Consider the following 26005-nt stretch of genomic DNA (forward strand, 5'->3'; position numbering starts at 1 on the left):
CAGACATTTGGTTCTAATTTCTCTTTATATTTGTTTATCTACTGAAAGTAGAGACAATTAAGAACTGATTAAGGGACTAAGATCTGGGCCTTTTTGAGAGAAATTAATTTAATGTGGAAACCCAAGAGGAAGTTAGTATTATAAGAAAAAATTACAGCACCAGTAGTGGGACTATCTCCTACAAAGAATCTTAATGTTGAAGTGCAGTCATTACTACCTGGTATTCTTTAGTGTCTCCGAATTACTTTTCCTTATCTATAGCATCTAATTATTTAGAGTACTCTTTAAAGCTATAGACTATGAATAGAAAAAGATGAAAAGCATTTAAAAACTCAATCACACGACTTCATAGGGAGGCCAAACATTTCCGCTTTTAATCCCCAAACTGTCCCTTTTAATACTTTCCCACCAGGTTTTCCTAGAATTGGGAGTTACCCTAGAATTTCTTCATGGTGTCTTGATCCTAGAACTACACTTTTAGCCCTCTGTACTTTTTGTCACATTCTCTCTTCTAGTTTTTGCCATTTTTCTGTGGTAGACTTTTCAGAGGCCATTTTTTCAACTTAAAAAAAATACTGTAAAGTTATTTACATGACATATAGTAACTGGAAAATTTTTTTTTCTCTTCTTAATGATCCTTATAGTATTGGATAGGATGAGATACTTGTTAAGAACTTGACCACATTCTGATCTCTTCCTTGCTATGTGAGAGTAACTGTGTAGTACTGAGGCTTCTGATGCCAGTGAAGATTAAACAGCATTGTAACATTGTTGCTGGTTTTTATTTGATACCACACTTGGTTTCTTGCTTTGATATTAATTAGGAAGGCCTGCTCTTGGGGAAAACTTTCCCAGTGAAATGATATTTTATTCAAATTTGTTATCCCAGGACATTTAATAAATGCCTCTTTTTGATAGAAGTCTTTATAAGATGTTTCTTTTTTATATTTTCCAAAAAGGGTAGTGGAGATCATGAATAAGTTTAATGTGGCAATTTTATTTCTTTTAATTTGCTGTCTGTCATTTAGAGTGACCTTCAGTTTTTTTGTTATTCGTCACAGGTTTTCTTCTTCACTCATACCAATTCTTTGATTCCCAATGAGAAGCCTTGTTTTTGCCCTGCCCATCATCAACAGGATAAAGTCTAAGATCCTTCTCCTGTTATATGAAGCCTTTCATGGCCTCAGCCCTGTCTGCTTCCCCAGTCTCCTCATGCTTCTAGCGGCATGCCCTAGCAGTTCTCTGCTCCCAGTTTTCCTGTACATACTGCGTAGTACTTCACATCCTGTGTCTTCATTGACACCATTCCTTTTCTCTAGGGCTTCCTTCTCCACTCCTCCCCCATTTTTCTCATCATTTTTGGCATGCTTGACTCAGATCAAGTGGTTACCTCCTTCAGGAAGGCTTCTGTGATCTCTCTCCAGGCTGAGCGGAATGTTCTACTGTGGACTCCCTTAGTACCCCCTGTGATAACAGTTACCACGTTTGTATTGATATTATTATGTGCTTGATGTGAGGGATGTACCGAGTTATGGGGACGGTTGGACTATTGATGACAGCAGTTACTAGCACTCCTTACAGACCTTTGTTCTCAGTAGCATGTAGCTGAGCTATTTACCATCCCAGCCCCTATCCCATTGTAAAGAGAAAAGCAGAAGGAAAATTTTGTGTCATAGGGCTTATATTTCTACTGATATTAGATGTATACATTCAGATTAGTATTTTCTGTGTTACACGAATTAAGTGAATGGAGCAGGGATCTAGTAGGAGTTAACTAATGTTTGTTAGCATCCAAATACTGTGCTGATTACAATGTTTTATCTTGCACAATCTTTGCAATAACTGTATTAGAGACAGAGTTTAAATATCCTTTTTTCAGATAATGATGCATATTCAAAAGGGTTAAATAATTTGCCCAAGACCTGTAGTGGTTAGGTTGGGATTTGAATCTAGGCTTGTTGAACTCCAAATCTGTGCTCAAATCTGTGGTCTTTCTTCTATGTAAAATTGATTTTATGAGTTATGTTGTTTTATTTGAAGAACTTTGGGTTTTCTTAATAGACTGAAAATTTCATTTATAATTTCATTATCCTAAGATTTGGTGATTTACTTCTTATGTTTTCCCTTTTAGAGAACCTAGCTGGTTACTTTGAGGTTAGAAGTTAACATTATGTAAATGCTTTAGATTCAGTCTGATGCTTTTTCACTACACCTAAGAGACTACTACAACTTTGTTCAGAATTCCTTTTACAACTTCCAGCTGTAGATTTGAAGCATTAACTATTTGGTCTGGCTTTTGACAAAATGGAAAAGGAGGGGTTGGAGTAGTGGGTTGAGGAAATGAAGGAAATGAAGTTGCCAGCTATCTGAAAAAGAATGGGTAGGACTATAGGGCTGAGAAAAGATAGGCATTAATTTTAAATAAATGGAGATTTCGAAATTTGCCATTCTTTTAATGAGAAGAACCTGATAGTTACGGCTTTGTTTTGTAAGTACATATACATAAAAGGCTTGGTCTTTTGTAGCAAGTTCTACACTTCAAGATGAGTAGAATTTTTTCCAGCTCTATTCATGGTTTGATTTAAGATAAATATGTTAGCCTCCTTTTCTCAGAAGCCTTTATTTGCTATTATCTCTTTCTTGGGATATTGAAACAATAAAAAATGCAATAAAAAGTTTATTTTTTTCATTTGTTCTGCAAACAGCTATTATGCTAAACATTCTAAATCCATCCTATTCTGTATGGTGGCCCCTAGTTTCATCTTGCTATTGAGCATCTGAAATATGGCTAATGTGAATTGAGATGTGTTGTAACTGTCAAATAACTGATTTTGAAGACTTAGTATGGCCCAGCACAGTGGCTCATGCCTCTTAATCCCAGCACTTTGGGAAGCTGAGATGAATGGATCTCTTGGGCCCAGGAGTTTGAGACCAGCCTTCGTAACAAGGCAAAACCCTGTCTCTACAAAAAATACAAAATTAGCTGGGTGTGGTGGCGTGCACCTGTAGTCCTGGTCACTTGGGAGGCTAATCACGCCACTGCACATTCCACCATGGGGGACAGAGTGAGACTGAGAACCTGTCTCAAGTAAAAAAGAACTTCATATGGAAAAAAGATATCTTTTTAATAATGTTTAAATATTGAGTAGATGCTGAAATAATACATTTTGGTACATTGAATTAAATATTAAAATTAATTTCCCCTATTTCCTTTTTACTATTAAATGTTTTAGTAGCCACTGGAAAATTTGAAGTTATATCTGTGACTCTCATTACATTTCAGTTGGACAGCATTACTTCAGATACAAAAATGGTCTGTAGGTATTACCATTGCTGCTGCTTTGTGGAAGCATCTGTTCTAGCCCTGAGGTAGAGGAATAGATGGTTTCCCCATGGCCTGTGGGCAGAACTGTGTTATACCCCACTGCAGGCGTTTTTACCTACAGTGCCTGTCTAATTAGTGTTTGTTTGTGCCTTCAAAAACTACCACTCTTGTGGACTAGCTTAAGCTCAGATGGAAAAAAGAAATTGGTCTTCGGGAGTGGGTGTGGGGAGATGATTTATTTCTTTATAGGAATTGTCTTAGAGGGATAAGCCTGAACACTGGATGTTCCTTTAGGAAATAGAAGTAGACCTCATAGTTGGATGAAGATAGAGCACAAATGTCTTTATTATACTGTATTTGGCCTCAGGCCATCTTATCAGAGAATTTCTGCTCTGGCAGATACCCATTTAAGGAAAAAAAAGGTTTTAAAGGGCTCAAAATTTATTAGAGCAGCATAGATTAATGTTTTGTCTACATAGACTGTTATTTGAATTTTCTTTTTGAAGGTTCATTTCCTTCAGAATTAAAGTTGACCCTTAGCTCAACTCACAAATTCCTCTCTGTGGCTGCTTTTGACTTTGGGCTCACTTCTGGGGCAGATGTGATTTATTTTCTTGTGCTTGTTATTAATCCAGAAATGTAATTTCAGCGTGGGCTTGGAATAGTGCTCCGGGACATGAAGCAGAAGTGAACAATGGAAGTTAGGTGGATATGAGTCAAAGAAAACTGACCACACTTTCTCTCAGCTCGCCTTTAGAGCACGATGAGCCTCAAGAGCTGGGGGAGGTTTCCATTGCTGTCGGTGCTCCCATTTCAGTAAAAATGTTTGGCGTGAGTTGCAAGTACATTCGCCAGAGGTGGTGCATCAGCTCCTCGTGTCTGGGAATGGAGACTTTCCTCATGGTGCTCTTATTCTGAGCTGGATGTTCCTGTCTCAGCCCAGCCTCTAGCTGGGGATGAGCTATTCTCTAGAGTGAGGCTTTTCTCACAACCATTTTTCTACTTTGTTTAAGACTGTAGGGATGGAGCTTTTTGATTGAGAGACTAAACTACTTAAATCTGGGACTGGAAAGGTATTCTCATTTGTATTCTGCATGGAGGAATGGGAAAAAGGTCTCATATTTCAATTTCTCTGCGGTCAACTTGATTGTGAGGACTCTATAATAAGCCTGTTCTCTGAATTCTACCTCCTCACCCCAAATTCAGTTTCCTATCAGTTGGGCAGACTGCCACAGTGCTAACCCGAAGCACCCTTGCCCCAGATGTCCCAGAGTTGATTAGTGGCGCTGTTGGTGGAAACAAGGATGAGTAGATAGTCTAGCCCCACATGCAGGCGGTGAGACTGCAGGATCTTTCCTGCCCTACAGTCCATGACTCAGGGTGTAGCCTTGGCTATGTTACAGGCATGATCCAGTTTAACTTCATGGCTCTCTAGGCCCCCGTGGAATGGTTGTTAGTAGGTTCAATAATTTATCTTTACCTACTTACAGATATTTATTGAACAACTGCTACACGGAATATATTATGCTAGATACTGTAAGAGAAACAAAGAAAAAGATTCCTATTTTAAGAGTGGTAAAATTGACGAAGAAGACATAAGAAAGTCCACACATAACCACACTAGGAAGTAGAAAGTGTGTGTGAATGTGAATTTGAAAGAAACAGTGGTAGGAATTGGGAAGCATCTAAGTACTTGGTGGCGTAAGGAAGGTGATCGAGAAGAGTGAACTTCTGTTTTGAGTCTGAGTAATGGATGGGAACTGTTGACAGAGATGGAGAAATAGGGTAGAGATGATGGTAAGTTGGAGATGAGTTTTCCAAGTGAAAAACATGTGAGACCCAGGAGCTCAGCATACAGGCAGGGACAAGAGACTCAGATTTCGAGTCTTTTGGTTACCATGGAATGTGTCAAGTCTGTGAGGGAAATTGGGTGGAGTGATAAGAACAGAGGATTTGGACCCGAAGTATGAGAAACATCCACCCTTCAGAAAATGGATGAGGAATGGGATCCAAAGAAGGAAAGTGAGAAAAGGGGAGGTTTGAGAGGTGGGAAGAGAGCTCAGCCATGATAGCATCGTTGAGTCAAAGGATGCAGCCTTAGAAGCTTGCCCTGAACTCAACTCTAAACGCCTCGGTGGCAGCTCCTGTAATATTTCACTACTCTTACTGGGTTATGTGCTCAGCTTACCTAAGAGACTATCAGTCTCTGGAAGCCAGGAAACTGCTCTTACTTATTTTGACATTCCCAGGACTGATTTTAACAAACCATGGTTATTAATAAGTGACAACCAGGAGACTCAAATATGAATGATAACCGCAAAATGTTCATTAGAGAATTTGAGTTATTAGAAATTTTCTGAAATACAGTTTTAATACAAACAAGACTAAGAAGCTAGATTGCAGGAAGTTGAAGAAAAAAGTAGGCTTGGGGAAGGAGGAAGGAGCAAAATGGGTTTAGATCACTGTGTAAGATTTTGCACAACTAAAAAGAAAGAGAGAGAGACACACACACACACAACACAGGGTTATAGGAGGTAGAAACTTTATTCATCTCATTGACCATAGAGCTCAGCTACACTAAGAGCTAAGGCAGCTCAAAGGGCGTTGGCTAATGAAGTGGATTATTGGAAGGGGTTTACTCTTACAGGTTTTAGTGGAGAATACATTAGGTAAGATGTCTACTGGGAATGGGAAAGGAAGAAGATGGGGAAGTTATAGTCAGAGTGGAAGTACCAAGTTTGAGATCTTGGACGAGAACAATGAATGTCTTGTAACAGGGGTGTAGAATGTGAGTGTGCTTGTGATATGGAGTGGATGCGGGGGTCTATAAGGTGAGAAAAGTAAGAACCCTTGATTCAGATAACCTTAGTGGTCCTCAACCCAAATATTGATTTCATGTGAGACAGGAGAGGAAAGAGCAAGAACGTAAGCCACGCACTTGTCATTCTAGGAAGAGGAAGTTGGTCCAGGAGAACAACAGACCATGGTGTGATAATTTATATTATACTATGTATTTTTTTAAAATTTTTAAAGGACTTCAATTCATCTATCTAATTTTAATGTCAGAAATTAGAATGTATTTATTGATTTCTTTCTCTTGAAGATGAGGAATTAGCATACTTTTACTTCTGATATCTTTCATTCACTCCCTAGATTTTATATAAATAATCTGTTTCAATATTTATATTATTGTTATCAAATTTATAAACATATGAATATTCTTTAAAATTATTCTTGATATTTACAGTTTTATAACCCAATTTATAATATTTTCGACTTTGTTTTATGTGTTACTTGTGTTGTGCTAACTACTAGTGCAATTATGTCACAGCATTTTCATTTCTGAGTTCCTTATTTTCATTCACATTTTAGCTAAATAAGTATCTTTGAATAATTTTATTTCAGAGGAGTTACATGTTGGACCCATTTGATTATTCAAAAAATGTCTTTTGATTTAGTTGTCTTCATACACAAGTTGTATCTTGACTAGATATCAAATTCTTGGGTCACGAATTAATCTCATCAAGTTCTTACACATTGTTCCTTTGTGTCTTCCAGTTACTATTCTAGGGAAATGCAATGCCAGTTGAGTGTTTCTTCTTTTTCATACGTAACACTGGGCTCCCTGCTGTCTTTTTCATTTGTTGTACAGTTGTCAGGAAAACCTATTATCTTTGTATTAGGTCTTCATTCTTTCGTCTGCAGAGCTAAAGTCTCTCTTGATTTTTAATCTGTTCATTTTTTGTTTTGTGTTCTGTGAGAGCTCTCTTAAGGTTCTTCTTTATAACACTGACTTATACTTCTTCATTGTCAGGTCAGTCCTTTGTAGCCTCTTCTGCCTGCCTCTCAGCCCCTTTGATCAGAGACTAATGTCCTATATTATTTTTTATTTCTTTGTAGAACATAAATGTGTCTAAATGTCTTGAGCATACAGAACCCGTTCTTTCTAAATGTATTAGCTCCTGGAAGTGAATAATTTTCCCAGTGTGCTTTTCATCAATATCTTAAGTGCTATGTTCTCCACGTTTTATGTTATAGAATCTTTTAATAGGTGCCATGTTGTTTTTTTTTTCCATTTTATTCATTCTGAGCAGAGTAACTGCCTGCCCATAGACAGGGGAGGTGGGTACTCTTTGTATCTCCTCACTCTCAACCTGGCTGCAGCTAGTTTTTCCTCCTGGTGCAGCAAGGGGCTTTTATGTAAACTGGCTCAACAACCCAGCAGCCTAAGGAAGTGGGGAGAGCCAGAGAGTGGGGCCTCCTAGCAGAAGACCAAAGCTTGGCACCACTTTCTTCTCTGTGGTGGGGGTCAGCTTTCTGAATGTCCCGCACTGGCCCAGCCTCCATGGCAATCCACACAGTGGCTGAGCCTGGATGCTTTTCAGTGCTGCTGCCTTCGGAATCTGCCCCAGATGCACTGCAGTATTTCTCGTTGCTATAGTGGCCACAGGAGCCTGGACTCTGCAGTGCTTGAAGTTTTTGTTGACCTGGAGGGGTGAGGTGGAGTTCAGTCCATTCTCCTCACTGCAGCAGAGTGGACTTTCTGAAACACGCATTGGATCGAGTCATTTCTTTGCTGGAAACACTTCAGTGGGTCCTCCTTGTCTTTGGATTTAGTCCCAAGGCTGTCCATGTAATTCCCTCTCCAGCCACACCTCTCTGCACTCCCCTAATGCATGTCTTACAATTCAACCACAAGAATTTTTTTTCATTGCCTCAAGTGAGCCATGCTGTCTCTTCAACTCAAGCCTATACTTTCTGCCTGAAATACTCCGCACTCCACCCTTTTTCTACACACCCTCTCACACACTTCTCCCCTCTTGCATGCTCCTCCCAGGCCTTCTCTTAAAAGTTTCATTCTCTAGTTCCTCTCTATTCTCCCTGCTCTGTACTCCCAAGGCAATAGGTATCTATGAAAGCACCTATCACTCTGTGTCATCATTGCTTGTTTGTTTATAAATCTGCTATTTGTAAGTTCTGCAGGCAGAAGCCATGGCTGTTTTGCTCACCATTATAATCCTAGTGTGTATAGTCGGAGCCTGGCACATTGTGTTTGTGTGCGTGTGTGTGTGTGTGTGTATACGTATATATTTTTTAGATAACGAATGAATGAATTACAGCATTCAATTTTCCAGTCGTTCCCAGCCCAACCTCGTCTCCAAATTCACAGCTCTTCTTACCTTTCTAAGATACTTTAGTATTTTTGTTCAGTGTGCACCAAGTTTATACTAAATCTGTAAAACTAGACTAATTATATGTGAAGACTACATTTGACAATCAATGTAAAGCACTTATTATCACATCTGGAACCTAGAAATAACTCAGTACGTATGTTTTTACTGCTGAGGTTAGTAGTGATGTTGGGAAATAAAGAGAAAACCCACCCTTTCTCCCCTAGTTTCCTGTCGGTGGCAGTGGTTGAAAGAGGAGGACTGCAGGAGCTCTACTGCAGAGGGCTGACTGGACTGGTGCCTTTAGGGAAAACTCAGGTTTCAGTCAAAGAAGGAAGTTGTGCACCTTAATGTAGAGTTGCCCTTGAGGTGTAGTGGAAGGATTAGTGTGCAAAGGCAAGGTGAATCTGGGTGTGGTACAAATGAGATGGAGTTTAGGGACACAGGAAGGGGACTGGGATGAGGGGTTTGTGTGTGGGCTGGTGGTGTAGACAAGGGTGACAGACACTTGGGGTAGGAACAGAATAGAGACACTGTTTGTTGCTATGAGAGGGGTGAGTTGAAAGATGAATATTATTTTGGGATTAGGATAACTTAAATAAGAGAACTTTAAGCAGATAAACATTATTTAAGGAATATTTATTTAAGCTTGGGACTGTGTTGCATGCTGGGGATTCAGTGATGAGGGAAACAGCTCCCCCCATTTCTTCATGGCACTGACAGTCCAGTGAGAAACGCAGGCACAGACAATATAATTCTCCGTAAAATTTTGAACTGTACTAAATGCCTTGCAGGAAACATAGAATGTATCTGGAGAGCATATTAACAAGCAGAACTAATTGTGTTTAGTGACAGGCAAGTAAGGTCTCTTTGAGAAGGTAACATTTTCGACATAGACAATGAGTAGGAATTGGGGAGAGAGAGGATAAGACTATCCCAGGCACAAGCAATAAATGTGCTAGTCACTGAGGAGGGAAAGAATGTGATCATTTTGAGAAATGAAAAAAGCCCAGAGTGGCTGGAGCTAGTGGTATTTCATGGTTAGAGCTTAAAGAGATAGGCAGAAAACACAGGGAGGTTTTAGAATTTTATTCTACATGCAAAGAATTCATCAAAGGATTTGAACAAGCAAGCGGCACAGTCCACTTTACATGTTAAGATCATCCTGGCAGCTCATTAGAAAATACATTGGTCGTGGATGCAGGGAAACCAGGCCTTTGAGAAGTCCTGAAAAAGATGATGGTGTCTAGAATTAGCGGAGGAATTTCTTGCGTTTATTCTGTATGAGTATCCTTTCCACAACTACATTATCCCCTTAGTCACATCGATACTCCCAGACCATCCTCTCAGTAGGTAGGGCCTGTAGACAGCAGTGTTTATACAGGATGTTTCACCCAACTTTATTCCCTGCAGGTGATGGGACTCTCAAGCTTGTTCTTTGTTCTTCATCTCCAACTTCAGCAGCGTGATAGAAAGTCTGTGTATAGAGCTGAGGTTTTGTAGGATAGAAGTCACAAGAATGATCTTCTGTGATACAGAAAGAGATGGAACTCCAGAACTCAGGGGCTTGGGTGACTGCTGGTTGGAAGGGTATATTGGAGATGGAGCTCTTTTGACTCAGCCATAGAGGAGAAGGTAGCAGGGTCAGGGCAAGGGCCAGCCAAGCTCATTTTTTATTTGTTCCTCTTGTGGAGATTGTTGTTGCAATGAGAGTTGACCCTTAACAGGACCAGTGATGTGATCAAACTTTTTCCCACAGACTTCCCAGTTGAGAGATGACTGGAAAGGGTGAGAGCCGAGGCTCAGCACCTTACTTTTTTCAATTCCTTTCTCTTCTTTTCTTTCTTTCTCTTGTTGTCCACCTCTATTTTTTACCCATCACTTGTAGCTCCAAGTCAAACTAGTGGTTTGTGGGTGGGGCCCTTGCCTTGAGAGAGCCGTAATGAGCTGTTTGTGTCCCCGCGTGTTACAGCTCATAAATGCTGACTGTTCCGTGGTCCTTGGCTCACTTGGCTGAAGCGTGGTGCTAATGAGGCCCAGGCTGTGGTTTCTATTTCAGCACAGACCTCTTAGGTTCACCCAGTTATATTTACTGCCACAGCCTGTGCCCATAATTTTTGTTTTTTTTTTTTTTTTTTTTTTTTTTTTGAGATGGAATCTCGTTCTGTCGCCAGGCTGGAGTGCAGTGGTGGGATCTCAGCTCACTGCAACCTCCGCCTCCTGGGTTCAAGCGATTCTCCTGCCTCAGCCTCCCTAGTAGCTGGGACTACAGGCATGCACCATCATGCCCGCTAATTTTTGTAGTTTTAGTAAAGACAGGGTTTCACCATGTTGGCCAGGATGGTCTCAATCTCTTGACATCGTGATCCACCTGCCTCAGCCTCCCAAAGTGCTGGAATTATAGGTGTGAGCCACCGTGCCTGGCCAACTGTGCCCATAATGTTACTTGTTCAGCCTGAAGAAGCCAGAGGATGGAGCAACAAGAAAAGATCAGCATAGAGGTGACCCTACTCCTGCAAAACCAAAACGGGATACTTCCTTTGCTAATGGTGGGTTGATAATGCCATGTTATCTTCACTGTAGTACTCTTAGCTGCTTCCTCTTTCCCTACATCCCTCAACAGTCAGCTCAGATTGGCCTTCTTTATTTTGAAAACTAACTTGAGCTGTAGCAATCTCACACCCCAAAGTCTTTATCAGCACTGAACTATTTTCACTTCTAATTCTTTTGCCAACTAACTGCAAAGTTGGAGAAGTTGCCATACCTCTCAGGTCCTAGTTTCCTCATCTGTGAAATGAGCATGTTAGATTAGATGCTGTCCAAGGTCAGTTTCACCACTAGTGTCTAGTGCAGTGGCTGGCATAGATACCAAGGTGAATGGCAGACACTGTCCCTGTCCTCCTGGAGCTTATAGCGAAATGGGAAAGATACTGTGAAGAGTAAATAAATATAAAATCACAGCTTGTGATACATTCCAGGATGGATTGAATGGAATGATGCAGTGGTGGAGAATCATGAGATGTGCATTTGTAGACCTACTCTATTGATAAGACAGGTACCTAGCCATGTGAATAAGCAGGGAAAAAATGTTTCAGGTGGACAGAGCAGCTTCTGCAGCAGCACTGAGGCAGGAGGAAACTTAATGTTTGAGGAATCAACAAAAGTTATTGTGGTTAGCATAAACTGTACAAAGGAGAGGTATAGATTTGAGTATATTTACAAGGCAAAAGTGATCAACCAGAAAATTGTCAGTAGTTACAGGTGGCACTCAGTGTTTAAGGTATTAGCCAAGGATATGCTAGTTTAACATTTCATTTCAGAGTATTCCAGAGTCATTGTGGCATTAGAGAGGGTAGTTTTTAAAAACAAGTTATTTTCTTTCTCTTTTGCCCATAGGAAATAAGAGCCTAGCTAGTTCTCTACCTCAGTCCTGGTGTTAAAAAAATGACAGTAGCCTGCAATATCTGGCAGGTGGAAATTAGTGAGAGGGATAATTATTGCCCTTGAAAACTTGCCTAACTGAGCTTTGTGCAACATTTTGGGAGTTCACCAGCAAAGTTTGTATGTTGACACAGGTGATGACACATGCTGACACTTGTTTGTATGGAAGATTTAGTAGCTTGGTAGGACATGGAAACAATACAGCTCTCCTGTTTCACCAAAGGCTTTTATTTGCTAGGTAGCCTATAACTTAGTGCTCTCTCCTCCTTTCCCTACTAACATAAACTCATTTGCTTTTAATCCCTTCTATATTCTATTGGCCAACTTACCTTCAAACACAATATTGATCATGTCTTTCCTCATCCTCCTTTACTTGTTGTATCAAGTTCCGAATTCATACTCAAATTCAAAGCCTCAATGACCTCCAAATTTTTCTTCTTTTAAAACCCCAGCCAAAGAATACACTCCAGTTATTTTAATATGTTTAAGACTTAATCCTGTATTCCTCTGTAAATCTTCAACCACCAGCCCAGGCTGGTGCTTTCTTGCGCCAGTGGGATAAGCTCAGTGACCATAGAGCACACACTTAAGACCTCTAGGTGATCGCCAAGAACTTTTCCCACTCAAGTATCTAGTGACCTTGTGCCTCTTTATTCCTCTCTAATACGAGTGTTCCTTAACTCTCTTATGCGCCTGTGCCTTCTCAGGGTGCTATAAGACCCTGGGATCAGGGACCTCATCTGTGGATTGTGTTGATCACATCCAGGGTTGAATACTCAACTCTGCTGCAGTCAAAGAGCATCAGATTTGCAGTCAGACCAATCCGGGTTTCAGTGCAGCACTCTCACTCACCAACTGTGTGAACTTGGGAAGATTTTGTTTCCTTTTTTTACCTTCCTGAACCTGAAGTTTTTTATTTTTAGGCTTCTGCACTGGTTTTTCCTGTGCCAGGAGGGTGGTGACGTGAAGGAAGTTGTTGTGTCGTAGCAGATGTTCCACTGGGAATTTTAGAATAAGCAAGTGTTATGGCCGTCCTGGTTACTGTTCTTCCTAATCCGAATTTTAGAACCAGTTGATAGAAGTTTAATAGGGAGAAAATAATCTGGCAGAAATGGGACTAGGAGGAAATGTGAATCTGTAGAAATGTGCCTGAACCTTAGAGAAGTGTGATCCATCCAGTAGCTAATTACTTATAAGCCAGTGTCTTCTTGGATCTCTAAATTACTTGTCCCTAACAAGCACTGTCAAACAGATACATAGTCCAAAGGTGTTCAGTGAAGACAGGTAATCTTCAAAATTCAGTCTCATTCAAAAACCAGTGGACTGGCTGGGTGTGGTGGCTCACACCTGTAATCCCAGCACTTTGGGAGGCCGAGGTGGGCAGATCACAAGGTCAGGAGATGGAGACCATCCTGGCTAAAACGGTGAAACCCCGTCTCTACTGAAAATACAAAAAATTATCCAGGCGTGGTGGCGGGCGCCTGTAGTCCCAGCTACTTGGGAGACTGAGGCAGGAGAATGGCGTGAACCAGGGAAGTGGAGTTTGCAGTGAGCCGAGATCGCACCACCACACTCCAGCCTGGGCAACAGAGCAAAACTCCGTCTCAGAAAAAAACAAAACAAAACAAAACAAAAAATAGTGGACTGTACCTAAAAATACGTTTCCCTTTTAGACAGGAGTTTGCAGTCACAAGTGTTTCCAGTAACCAGTTGTTTGAGTCATGATGAGTCCTCACCTCCTCCATCCCATCCACTTCCCCATGCCTGTGTGCCCTTGGGAAGCCCAAGACATGCAGAGATGGCTTGATATGGTCAGATTCTCACCTTAGGTCTTTGTTAAGAATTTTGGAGTAAGGCAGCTCCAGTTCAAATCTCAACTGTCCTTCACTCACTGTCTTACAAAGGCACATTATTTTACCTTTCTGAGACTGTGTCCTGAGATTTAAATGAGACAATTTTTATGAGAGTCCAAGCACAGTGCTTGCTTCTCAGTAGGCAGTCAATGGCTACTGGTTTCCTTTCCCAAGAGTGCCACATTTCCTTTCCTTTATTTACCTACTTTGTCTTGCTACATTATTTCAGTGTCTGTTTATTATAGTGCATAAGAAATGTATACAAAATAGCTTTAAACACATTGTGTCTTACAGTACCCAAAATTATCACAAAGCCTCAATAAAGGAAAATGACATCTAAATTGTTCACATTCAGCAAGTCAGTTTGGTTGGTGGGTATTGTGGATATTTGAGTTAGCATAAATATAATAGATGAGACTCAGCAATTTTCATGTTGCAGTAACTCTTCACCTACTTCTTGGTCATGTTTTCATTTCTCAATCCCACCTGCATCCTAATAACACAGCTCTCATTACTTTGAGGTACCATTTCTGCTAGCACTATAAGACAGCAGAGTTTCTGTAATAAATGACATCATCTGCCCTGAGGGAGATTATTGCCAGTGTGCTCACTCCCTCCCTCCTTCACTCTCTGATTCCTTCACTCACTCACTGAGTCCCTCCTTCCCTTTCTCACCTCCCTCCATCTCACGCACTGCCTCCCTCGCTCACTCCTTTCAGCCACTCCCTCACTCACTACCTCAGTGTTCTCACTTTCTTATTCATCTTCTCCCTTCCTTCCTCCCTCATTTCCCTGATTACCTCCCCCATTCACTCCCTCATCCCTCACTCACTCTTTCTGTGTTAATACTTTGGGTTGCAGTTGACACAACCTCGTTTCAAATTAGAAAGACCTGTTGCAAGGGGCATCTCTCAGAATGGCTATGCCACTGAGTAGGCTTACTAGTAGTTGGGCTTCAGTAACAATTGGAACCAACAACTTGAATGCCACCATGTTTTTTTCTCTTTGTGCACGTCTTTTCTATTGTTCTTTTTTTGAAATAGGGTCTTGCTCTGTTGTCCAGACTGGGATGCAGTGGCATGATCATGACTCAGGTGATTCTCCTACTTCAGCCTTCTGAGTAGTGCCTGCAGGCTGGTCTCTTAACTTGTGGGCTCAAGTGATCTTCCTGTTTGGCCTCCCAAAATGTTGGGTTTACAGGTGTGAGCCACTGTGCCTGGCTCTCTGTGCACTGCTCATTCACTCATATCACTTTCTCTGCAGACCAGTCTCCATCTTTTTGGTCTATGTGGCAAAGTGGTCCTACTCCAATAATTTGGGAGAGATACAGTGATGTAGCTTGGATCAGATGCTCATCTTGGGTCAGTCAGCTATGGCCAGGAGGGTTTGATCATGTAAAGACATGGTTGCTCCTTCAAGAATTACATGGCTGGACTTAGGAGAGGAGCATGGAAGGGTTATGCTGAACACAGAGTTCCGGAGACATCCACATACCCATCCTGTCATCCTAGACAGTTGGCTCTTGGCTGGGAATACAAAAAAACCCTCTAAACTGCAGCCAAGTAGTGGGAGACAGAAGTACAACCAAATAAGTGTGATAGAGTGATATTGGTTCTATAGTAATGGAGGTACATGTTAGATAGGAATAAAGAACAGGCAGTCAGGTTAAGTCAGACACAACTAGCATCTGTGAGTAATAATGGCCAACAGGCCTTCTACAGATACGTGAGCCGGTCAAATTGCTAGGTATTCCGAGTCTAGAGATAGCCTTGGCATTTTCTAAGCACAAATACTGTGTTCTTTTTTTTTATTAGGAGGCCTCTTTATCAGAGTGCCTTTTAAAATTATTTGTTGAGTTTTATTTACAAAGGAAGAATGAAGGACACCTTGACATTTTTTTATTTTCAACAACTTACCATGTTTTAGAGAATTCGGATGATCTAAATTTTAGTTCCTTTGGTAGCTCTCTAAACTGTATTTAAAAGACCTCAAATAAAACCAACCACCAATTTATTTTATAGCTCATATGATCTGGCCCTATACTGCTTTTGTTAATCACAGATTCTTGGGTTGTAAGTTGAAGACATTCTCTTGTTCTTTGTTAAGGGACTTAGGAGCCTTTGCCTTAGTCTCCATTGTTGCTATAGTTGGTGGCCTGCAACCTAGCCAGATGTGGGCTCATGTTTAGTTAGCTTCCTTTAGTGTGGCCTTTTTCAGGCAGTGCATACCAGTCCTTCTTCCATCTCCTAGTACATTGGGTGGACTTTCCATGTCTTCTTCCACAAATCCCCATCCTTTAAGTATGGGGTGCCTCAGGCTGAGCACAGCTTGCTCCAGTCTCATTATTCTTGGCCTTGCCCTTCACATCCATACTTCACCAGAGATTTTCAACATCTTTCATGTCTTCTCTCTACCCTATGTTGCTTGCCCTAACATTTTCAAAAATTAGACTTTTTATTTTCAGATACTTGTAGTTTTGCACAGTTATGCAAATTAATACAGAAATATTTCCTGTACCCTTTATCTAGTGTCTCCCAGTGGTAACATCATCTTATGGAACTGTTGCATAATATTACAAGCAGGATATTGACATTGATACAGTCAAGATATAGAACCATTACCCTAATGTTTGGCATATAGGTTCCTTCTCATTTTTTTTTCTTACTCATCTTTTATACTCTTCTTTCCTTGCTCTTCTTACTTATATATTCATTGACCCAGGGATTAGTTAACTCAAGGGTCCTACAGGTTTTACCTTCTCTTTGATAGGTTGGCTAAACCCTCATGTTGTTAGAGTTTCTAGTGTTAGGAACTATTCTATTCATCTTGAAATGATTTGCCTGGAATAAATGTCATTTGGATGGCTCAGGTTGGCCTTAAAATTCATGTGAAGACCTGGCCTTCTGTGAGATCTGCTTGCCTTAATTTCAGACAGGTCACATGAAGATGAAGTGTGTGTGGGGGCTGGTATGGTACTAATCCTTTGAGACTCAAGAGCTCTAATCAAAAGTGATTTTCCCCTAAAAGGACAGTTCTGCACAGAGGATGTGGATGAATGCCTGCTGCAGCCCAATGCCTGTCAGAATGGGGGCACCTGTGCCAACCGTAATGGAGGCTATGGCTGTGTGTGTGTCAACGGCTGGAGTGGAGATGACTGCAGTGAGAACATTGATGATTGTGCCTTCGCCTCCTGTACTCCAGGCTCCACCTGCATCGACCGTGTGGCCTCCTTCTCTTGCATGTGCCCAGAGGGGAAGGCAGGTAGGTTAGCAGAAGGATGGAGCTAGAAACGGGGAAGGGGTAGGGGGCATTCAGGACTCTGCCTTCTCTTTCATCCCAAATAGCTGTATTCTTTGAGTTAACCATCCGTGGAAACATATAACTCAGGACTGTTCCAGAAATGTAACCTGCTAACCAAAGTGCTGTGAAGATAGTCTTCCTCCCTAGGACTTTAGGCTCTCTTCTCAACTCTGCATACTTTAGTTTTTTCATTCCAAAAAAGGAAAGTTAGTAACTATTGTCTTTGGAGCATCTGCTGAAGTCCTTAAGATCTTAGACTGAAAAGCACATCAGCTATTAAGATAAAATGGCTAATAAATGGATCCACAGGCTTCATTTTAAGAAGAAACCGTCTGTTTACTCAGAAGAAGTTGGCAGGAGAGAAACATTTAAGTGCCTTCTAACCCTCAATGTCTATGAAAATATTCGCCTCAGGGAAGATTTTTACATGCTACCAGGTTAACATTCCTCTCACCTCTCAATTTAACAGCTACTAGTTCTAGGAGAAGGAGAGCAATGTAAGGAGGAAGGTGATGGGAGAAGATAATTTAGCTGGGAGAACTTTGTGCCCAGCAGTTTTGAAACGTTCTTTCATGGATGCCTTTCCAAAAGCCCTAGCTCCAGCTTTGTGGAAGAAGCCTTAGTTACCTGTTCTTAAGTTAATTGCAGACTGGAAAATCCAGTTCCCATGTGAACTATATAAAACAGGAAGCCTAGTAATATCTTCAGAGACCTGGGGCCACCTGAATCAGGAATGTTGATGCTATTAAAAGGCTACTCTGGTAGAGGCTGATGGTGTTCAGGTGGCCCCATGATCATTAGGTAGCATAATATTGGGGAAGTAGGATTCCAGATAAAATATAGAATGTATGGAATATTTGAGACATACTAAATGTTACTTCTTGTTTATCTAAAATTCAACTGGACATCCTCTATTTTATTTGCTAAATCTGGCACACTATCTGGATGGTCGCTCCATTTTCCTATCTCTGTCTTCTTTTTTTTTTTGAGACGGAGTCTCGCTCAGTCGCCCAGATTGGAGTGCAGTGACGCGATCTCGGCTCACTGCAAGCTCCGCCTCCCGGGTTCATGCCATTCTCCTGCCTCAGCCTCCCAAGTAGCTGGGACTACAGGCGCCCGCCGCCATGCCCGGCTAATTTTTTGCATTTTTAGTAGAGACGGGGTTTCACCGTGTTAGCCAGGATGGTCTCGATCTCTTGACCTTGTGATCCGCCCGCCTCGGCCTCCCAAAGTGCTGGGATTACAGGCGTGAGCCACCACGCCCGGCCCCTATCTCCGTCTTCTTATTTTCTGGCCTGTAGATGTCTCTGCACTGAAGGAGAGGTCTAGCTGAGGGCTCAGGATCAGAGTCTAGGGTTGCAGCTAGGTACTTTGCTGGTAGCCAAGCATGTCCCCAGGGTAGGGTCAGGCAAAGCGGAAGTTGCCTATAAATCTCCACGTTGGATTTTGAGGAACTGATCATGAGGTTTTCCCTCCTGGGTGAAAGAGAAAGCTCTTCCCCAAGTGAGGGACATTTTCTCTTAGTTCTCCTTCGCCCCACCCTGTGACAGGTCTCCTGTGTCATCTGGATGATGCATGCATCAGCAATCCTTGCCACAAGGGGGCACTGTGTGACACCAACCCCCTAAATGGGCAGTATATTTGCACCTGCCCACAAGGCTACAAAGGGGCTGACTGCACAGAAGATGTGGATGAGTGTGCCATGGGTGAGTACCCAGAACTTTTTCTATCCTGTGAAGTGTTTGTTGAGCTCAGCAAATGTTTAAACTGAAGCACATTTTGCTGTAGGAGCATGTTACACCCAAACCTCAGATTCCTCTTGCTATGTGGCCGGTGTTTACAGGTGACCTTTCAGCATAACCATAACCATATATTCCATGCTGGGGATTAAATGTATGAAAGGTATGTACTTGATTCTTAATATAAGGCCATACCTCAATGACAGTTTGGGCAGAAACTGCAATAGCAGAAATGCGTAACAGTTGAGGATACTCTGCTTTTATTTCTTTTTAAATTAAGGAAAAAAGAATATTGGGAATGATATTATTAAAGGCCTGGCCCTGATGCAATAACCATCAGCTCTTCTTCTGTTGTTCACATTTGTGGAAACTCAAGTCCTTTGATCCCAGTAATTGGTACTTGTGTCTTTCAGCCAATAGCAATCCTTGTGAGCATGCAGGAAAATGTGTGAACACAGATGGTGCCTTCCACTGTGAGTGTCTGAAAGGTTATGCAGGACCTCGTTGTGAGATGGACATCAATGAGTGCCATTCAGATCCCTGCCAGAATGATGCTACCTGTCTGGATAAGATTGGAGGCTTCACATGTCTGTGCATGCCAGGTAAATGGGCCCATCAGCATGTGGGGTCTAGAGAGGAGGGACCGTTCTGAACTTCTCTTGGTAGAGCATTCAGTATACTATTGCAATCTGATGAGCTCTGTCAGCATTTGATTTCCTTTGCTGACTGGGGACTAGAGGAAGTCAGGGTTCACAAGCAAACCTTCCTTCCTCAAAGAGTAAGGCAGTGCTAGAATTCATCAAGCTATGTAGACCAAGTTAAACAAGCCTGTTATATCAAAATCCACATGTAATAGAAAATTTCAAAAATGATTTACTATAAGAATCCTTTAAATAGCAAGTTTTCCTGATACCTTCATGTAATTATAAATACTATACCATTCTATTTATAGAAATAAATTTTATCCACAATTATATAGGAAGTTTCCATTTATCTAAAGTGCAGTACATGTTTAGTTGTATTCTGGAGCTCTTCTGCAGAGACCATGTCTTTAATTTTCAGAGGATACAGCCAAATCCAGCTTGAAATGATGGCTAACATTGGCTGCTCTGCCTGATGAAGGCTGCCAGCTACTTCAGCCTTAAAAGGCACTCCTGACCTTGAACTGCACCCTGAAGGCAACACCAGCTCCAGCTTGGCTTGTCTTTGGGAACATAGAGTGGGGACATTTTGGGCCTTCCACAGTCCAGGAAGTATGGATTTATCACAGAAAATGCGGAGCAGTCCTTGTTTATATGCTAGGTCTTGCCAATGTCTTTTACAGTAATCCCTTCCCGCTTTTCACAGTAACATGGGTATCTCACAGTATGCCCTGTCCTGCTTGATCCTTGGAGTGACTATTTCTCATCATGGCAGAGTTCCTTTTCTCTCTGCAGGAGTGTGTGGACTCGCAGAAAATGTAGTTATCGTTGCAAATTTGTGCTTCTTTGTCTGGAATACACCTTTCTGTCTCTTTAAGCCACTTGTGTGGTCTGTTTTGTTTAGGTTTCAAAGGTGTGCATTGTGAATTAGAAATAAATGAATGTCAGAGTAACCCTTGTGTGAACAATGGGCAGTGTGTGGATAAAGTCAATCGTTTCCAGTGCCTGTGTCCTCCTGGTAAGTGCCCACCACCTGGCCCTGTTTTCTCTTAAAGCACAAAGCCAACTGACCACAGGGAAGAGAGCAGGGAGAGAACGTGTGTGGGCTGTGCATGAGGAAATCATTAGAGTAAGTGCTTGGTGATAGGAGTGTGTGTGTACAGAAATAGAGAATTTGTTTTAGCTACTATATCTTACAAATCCTTTGTGGCCAGAAGTCCAAGTCTGTTCTTGAATGGCCCATGACCTTTTCGTCTGTGTGTGTATTTCAGAATGTTCATACCTCACAGAAGCCTTAGTTGTAGGCTATACGGGATTTTGTTTTTTTCCCATGGGTCGTATTCTTGAAGGCCCTCTGTGAGACTGTTATTTTTAGACATTTCACCCATGAGTTCAGGAACAGAAAACACATGCCAATTTTTCCAGGATTCTGTGTCTCTCCTTTTTTTTCTCAAGCTATTTTTGAAGATATGCCAAATTGTCCTCTATAGACTGCATCTTACCCCATTGTATCTTCAGAGAGAAGGTTTCCGTTGCCTCTGAAGCTACAGTTACTCGTTTGACGTTTCCACCTATAAATTTCACTTCCTACATCCTTCCTTTATAAGTGAAGTCTGTCTGTGAAGAAGCAATGGTGGAGACACACCACAACTGCCTCTGATTCCCTGAGTGTCACCTGGTTATTCCAATTACCTGTTGGGGAGAATAATAAAGCATAGGCTTATTGACCCATTGGTATAAGCCCTGCCAGTAACCTAACCCACCCCTCCCTGGACATCATTCTCATAATAAAGGAAGATGCAAGATAATCCTTCAACTCATGTTACCACTGTCCCTTTTTGAGGTTTTACTGGGCCAGTTTGCCAGATTGATATTGATGATTGTTCCAGTACTCCGTGTCTGAATGGGGCAAAGTGTATCGATCACCCGAATGGCTATGAATGCCAGTGTGCCACAGGTAAGATTCTTCTCATTCTTCATCTCCTTGGTAGGTCTATCTGAACAAAATAGGGTGTTTGTCCCTGTCCTCTGCTAGCTGCTCTACCAGGTCAGTCCACTCCCGGGGGCTCCTCTGTGTTTAGGAAGAGCTGCTTCTAGCAAATTTTTTGCTGCTCTCTTTTTCTACAGCACCTGCCTCCTCCACCACAACAGTGGTCTGGCCCAGATATTTCCATTTGGTATCCATGTCTTTCTGGGACAGACTTTGGCAGCAATAAGTTTCCAGCTGGCTAGATTTACTCATTTAGGACAGAGAAGAATTCCAGTTGAAAGCTATTTTTCATTGGGGCTTCTCAACAGGAGGCCTGGTTCTGTGTTTCTTGAAGCAAGTGACTGAGAGAAGGCCCAGAAATTTAAAGGCTGAATGTATACAATTGCAGGGGTATTCTGCATAAAAGACACCAAATAGGATTGAGAGTCAAGTGTGTAAATGACAGGAGAGAGAGCTTTAACTGGGAAAGTTTGGGTCCTCTTTGCTGACTTCTGCAACTAGAGTCAAAAACGATCTGTGCACAAATATTCTGCATTTCTGGGTTTGTAATCACATTTTGTACTTGGGATTGGATTTCAGTAAGCCAGATGTTCCCTATTACACATTTCCTTTTACACAGGCCAATATTATACAGAAAGGTTAGAAATTATTAGAAGTGAACTTCTTTATTGTCTGACTGCTTGAGAAAGAAGTTATTTATATAATTGAAGACATTATCTAATTTTAGAGAATGGAGTCTTAAAGATTACAGGCATCATGCATATAATTTATTTCTGATCACAGAAAAGCAAATTTAATTGTGAAAATTAGTACAAAAAGTTAATATTTCAAGTATTAGACCTACTTAGGTTAGGACAACTCAGATGAGCCACTTTCTTTCTTTTTACAAATAGTTGCCCTTTGTTGGAGAATCCAAATTTGTCTTTCCCTGGCCAGATTCTTCTTGTAGAGGATAAGTTTCAAAGAGATTAAAAACCTTTAGTTCAGGTTTAAAAGTGGGGAGAGGTCTCCTGGAGTCTTCTAGGGAAAGATATAATGTTTGTCTATTTAAGCCTCAAAGAAAGGAACTCTTGTCTCTTTTTCTTTTAAATGCTCGTAACAGGTTCATTCATTTTATTCAACCAGTATTTATTTAAAACTACTATATATGCATAATACCGTCAGAGGAGCTGAGAGGAGTAAAATAAAGCTCTCTTACCTCCAAAGTCAGAACTGGGAACATAAGATACATGAAATCATTAACCTGTAAATTGGGCTGGGAAGAAAGAAATACAAAGATAAATATATAAAGGAAAAATGTTTTGAGCTGTTATACCTGAAGCCTAATAAAAAATGAAGATGCAGTTAAAGCATCTCTGCAGTGAAACTATTGATCAGTTGCAAACGTATTTCAGTTCTAAAATTTGATTTGAAAATCTTTATTTTAAGCACCTCTCTCCAGGCATGCTTTCTAAATCAATGCAGATAGTCATTTTCTACTGCTCAAGGCCTGCAGTATTAATTGACCACACATGGAATGTGTAGAGTAAATGGATGTAGCTACACTTGTGTTCTGTAGATACGACACTTGTGGAGTATCTGCCTTGGTTTTTGAGAATCCTTGATAAAATTATTTCCAAAGGTTTCACTGGTGTGTTGTGTGAGGAGAACATTGACAACTGTGACCCCGATCCTTGCCACCATGGTCAGTGTCAGGATGGTATTGATTCCTACACCTGCATCTGCAATCCTGGGTACATGGGCGCCATCTGCAGTGACCAGATTGATGAATGTTATAGCAGCCCTTGCCTGAACGATGGTCGCTGCATCGACCTGGTCAATGGCTACCAGTGCAACTGCCAGCCGGGCACATCAGGTAAGCCCACTCCGTTTATGTTTGGTATGGGGTTTTCACTGTTTCTCAGATCGATTTACACAGATGTTTCAGATGGTTGGCATATGCTCAGATACCTAAAAAACAGTCCTAATTCTGAGAAGCACAGCCAAAGCTACAAACATAAATGTCTCAAGGCAGATGGCCCTAGCCAGTGGAGAAGTCAGAGACAATAGCTCTGCCAATCTGATGATTTTGTGTGTGTGTTTTGTTAAATAGAGGCACACCACTTCAAAAATTAAAATTAATGATTTAAAATTGAAAACCCTCTTTTTTGTGGCTATATTATCTTTTTTTCTTTAAGTTCCATCCCACCCAGATTAATACATTCAGTCCTTCTTGCCTGCCTGCCTGCCTGCCTGTCTGTCTTCCTTCCTTCCTTCCTTCCTTCCTTCCTTCCTTCCTTCCTTCCTCCCTCCCTCCCTCCGTCCCTTCCTCCCTCCCTCCGTCCCTTCCTCCCTCCCTCTCGCCCTGCCTCCCTTCCTCCCGCCCTGCCTCCCTTCCTTCAATGTATTTTCTCTCTCACAGTTCAGTCTTTTTAGTGTGTCATGTTTCTTTAGTCACTTGTCTCTGGTGGGGCCTTAGCCATCTTGGGGGATTCTAAGGAAGAGGAGATACCTTGCAACACACCACAGTAACTAAAGTAGAACGCAGAGCTGTCATTTCCTGTCCTCAGAGTTCATCATTGTTCTCTGACCTTGGTCGTGAGGACATGCTGCTCCTTGTTGGGGGCATGTGGTATTATTTTCTCAGGGAGCAGCATCTCACAGGTTTGAATGGTTCTGTTTTACTTATTAGATGAATGATCATGGTCATAACTATGGTTAATGGACAGAGAAGTTTATGTTCCAGATCAAAGGAAAATGTATTAGTGGAAGATTAACCAATGTGTGCCTTTGTTAGAAGGAAACCTGCCAATATAAAGGAGTGATTTATTGAGAACTCATTCTGGATGTAAGGAAAATGACCTATGTAGAGAGCAGAGGTGGAGAAGGCAGTTAGCTGCCCTCATTTTCTTTTATTGTTTCCAAATCCATTTCTTCAAACTTGTCAAAGGCTCTGGTCTTTATCCAAGACTTCATACATGCCAAGTTTGAAAACAAAGTCCTTTTTGAATTGCTCAAGCATACGAAAAACATCCCATGCCGTCACAGCTGAAAATGCCTTTCCCTCCCCCATTTAGATAACTCACTAAAAGGGCTGAATAGATCTTTGTGAAAACTTCCAAAAGCAATTTGCTTCCGGGCTGTTCCTCAGACATGAGAAATTACAGTAGGAAAAGAAATTTGAGAGATTTACAAGCAATTGACTGGATGCCTTTAGAATGGAGGGGCTGTTTTAGACTTTGCTATCATTCCCATCATAATAAACATACTGGAAACCTGGGTGAGTGGTGGGTTGGCAAGTACTTTGTTTTCTCTGGGATTATATCATTATATCAGGATATATCAGGTGTTTTCTGGGGAGGACAGAGAGGGTATGGTGTAAGTAGCTGTCACTGAGAAGGTGAGAAGTCAATATGAGTAATCTGTAGGCAGCATGGAAAGGAAGGCCCAGAATCTATCAGAACCTGCCAAAGACATTCCTGCAGTTATTTGGAGAATTAAAGCAAGCAACAGTCAGACAACATTAAAAAAATGTTGGTCTGTAATGGGTGGAGAAAGAGCTGGCATGTATCAGGGACCTGGGTGGAAAATCCATTAAACGAGGCATTATGAATACAGTCTCAAGTTCTAGAGTAAGAATTCCTGTTCCACTTATATGGCCTAAGTTGGTAGTTTGGTGTTCGGATAGGGGAGTGGGTGGAAGAAATATTTTACAATTTGCCATCTAAAATTGTGGTAGTCAGTCACTGGGTACTTAAAGTGAGATATACTACCCAGAGTTACTTTCAGTGCCTTCTCTCATCTGTGCTTTTATGATAGTAAAGTTTTAAGTAAGTTTCTTTGTATTTCAAGTAATAGACCAACTTGAGCTAGCTTAAGTCATCATTTACAAAAAATAAACAACAACAAAACAAAGAAACAGAGCTTAGCTAAAGCACCCAGAGCCTCTTATAGATTCCAAGCAATTGAATAATAAGGCTTTGGAGAAAATAACAGGAAACTGGGCATTTGTAGACCAGAGGTCACACAGTCTGTGTTTCAGTGTTGTAATGAGAGAATCTCATTGGCCTGGCTTGATCCAGGCGTCTTTTCCTACTCAAGTACACAATGGACAGGGGGCTAGAGTCACATTGGATCATCAGGGCTTCATTGGGAGGGGGTGCTGCTGTCTTGGTTTGAGGGTAAAGGGGGTTGTCAGTCAAAGGTTAGAAACATCTCCTAAAAGTATCCACTTCTCTGCGGGGAATATGGAAATGTTTCCCTCATTTATGGCTAGTTAGGCAGCATAGCCTCATTAATCACGGGATGACAGTACAGTGTGGCAGAAAGAAGATGCTGTGGAGCCACACAAACAGGGTACAGAGCCCAGCTTTCCTGCCCTAATGGTGGCACTGTGCATGTCAGCCCTGTTGTCTATAAAATGGGTGTAACACAGACTAATATGCAGATTGGGTGACAGGGTTAGAGAAAACTTACGTGACAGGCAAAGCAGCATACTTTGCACATAGTAAGAGCTCAATAAACTGTTCCTCTGTAATTATTATTAATAAACATTATTGCAGAGTA

At 41.4% G+C, this 26005-nt stretch overlaps 1 protein-coding gene across 1 annotated transcript in view; it reads left to right on the forward strand.

Annotated features, from left to right (window-relative positions):
* Nucleotides 1-26005, forward strand: part of NOTCH2 (notch receptor 2) — a 158506-nt gene that overhangs the window by 83878 nt on the left and 48623 nt on the right. The window contains exons 6-11 of the mRNA XM_007977333.3: nt 16818-17051; nt 18641-18796; nt 19243-19431; nt 20375-20488; nt 21314-21427; nt 23082-23315. Coding sequence (XP_007975524.2) covers nt 16818-17051; nt 18641-18796; nt 19243-19431; nt 20375-20488; nt 21314-21427; nt 23082-23315 — 1041 coding nt within the window. The remainder of the gene's footprint in view (nt 1-16817; nt 17052-18640; nt 18797-19242; nt 19432-20374; nt 20489-21313; nt 21428-23081; nt 23316-26005) is intronic.

The sequence above is a fragment of the Chlorocebus sabaeus genome, chromosome 20, assembly GCF_047675955.1.
Source record: "Chlorocebus sabaeus isolate Y175 chromosome 20, mChlSab1.0.hap1, whole genome shotgun sequence".
In the NCBI taxonomy this organism is placed as follows: domain Eukaryota; kingdom Metazoa; phylum Chordata; class Mammalia; order Primates; family Cercopithecidae; genus Chlorocebus; species Chlorocebus sabaeus.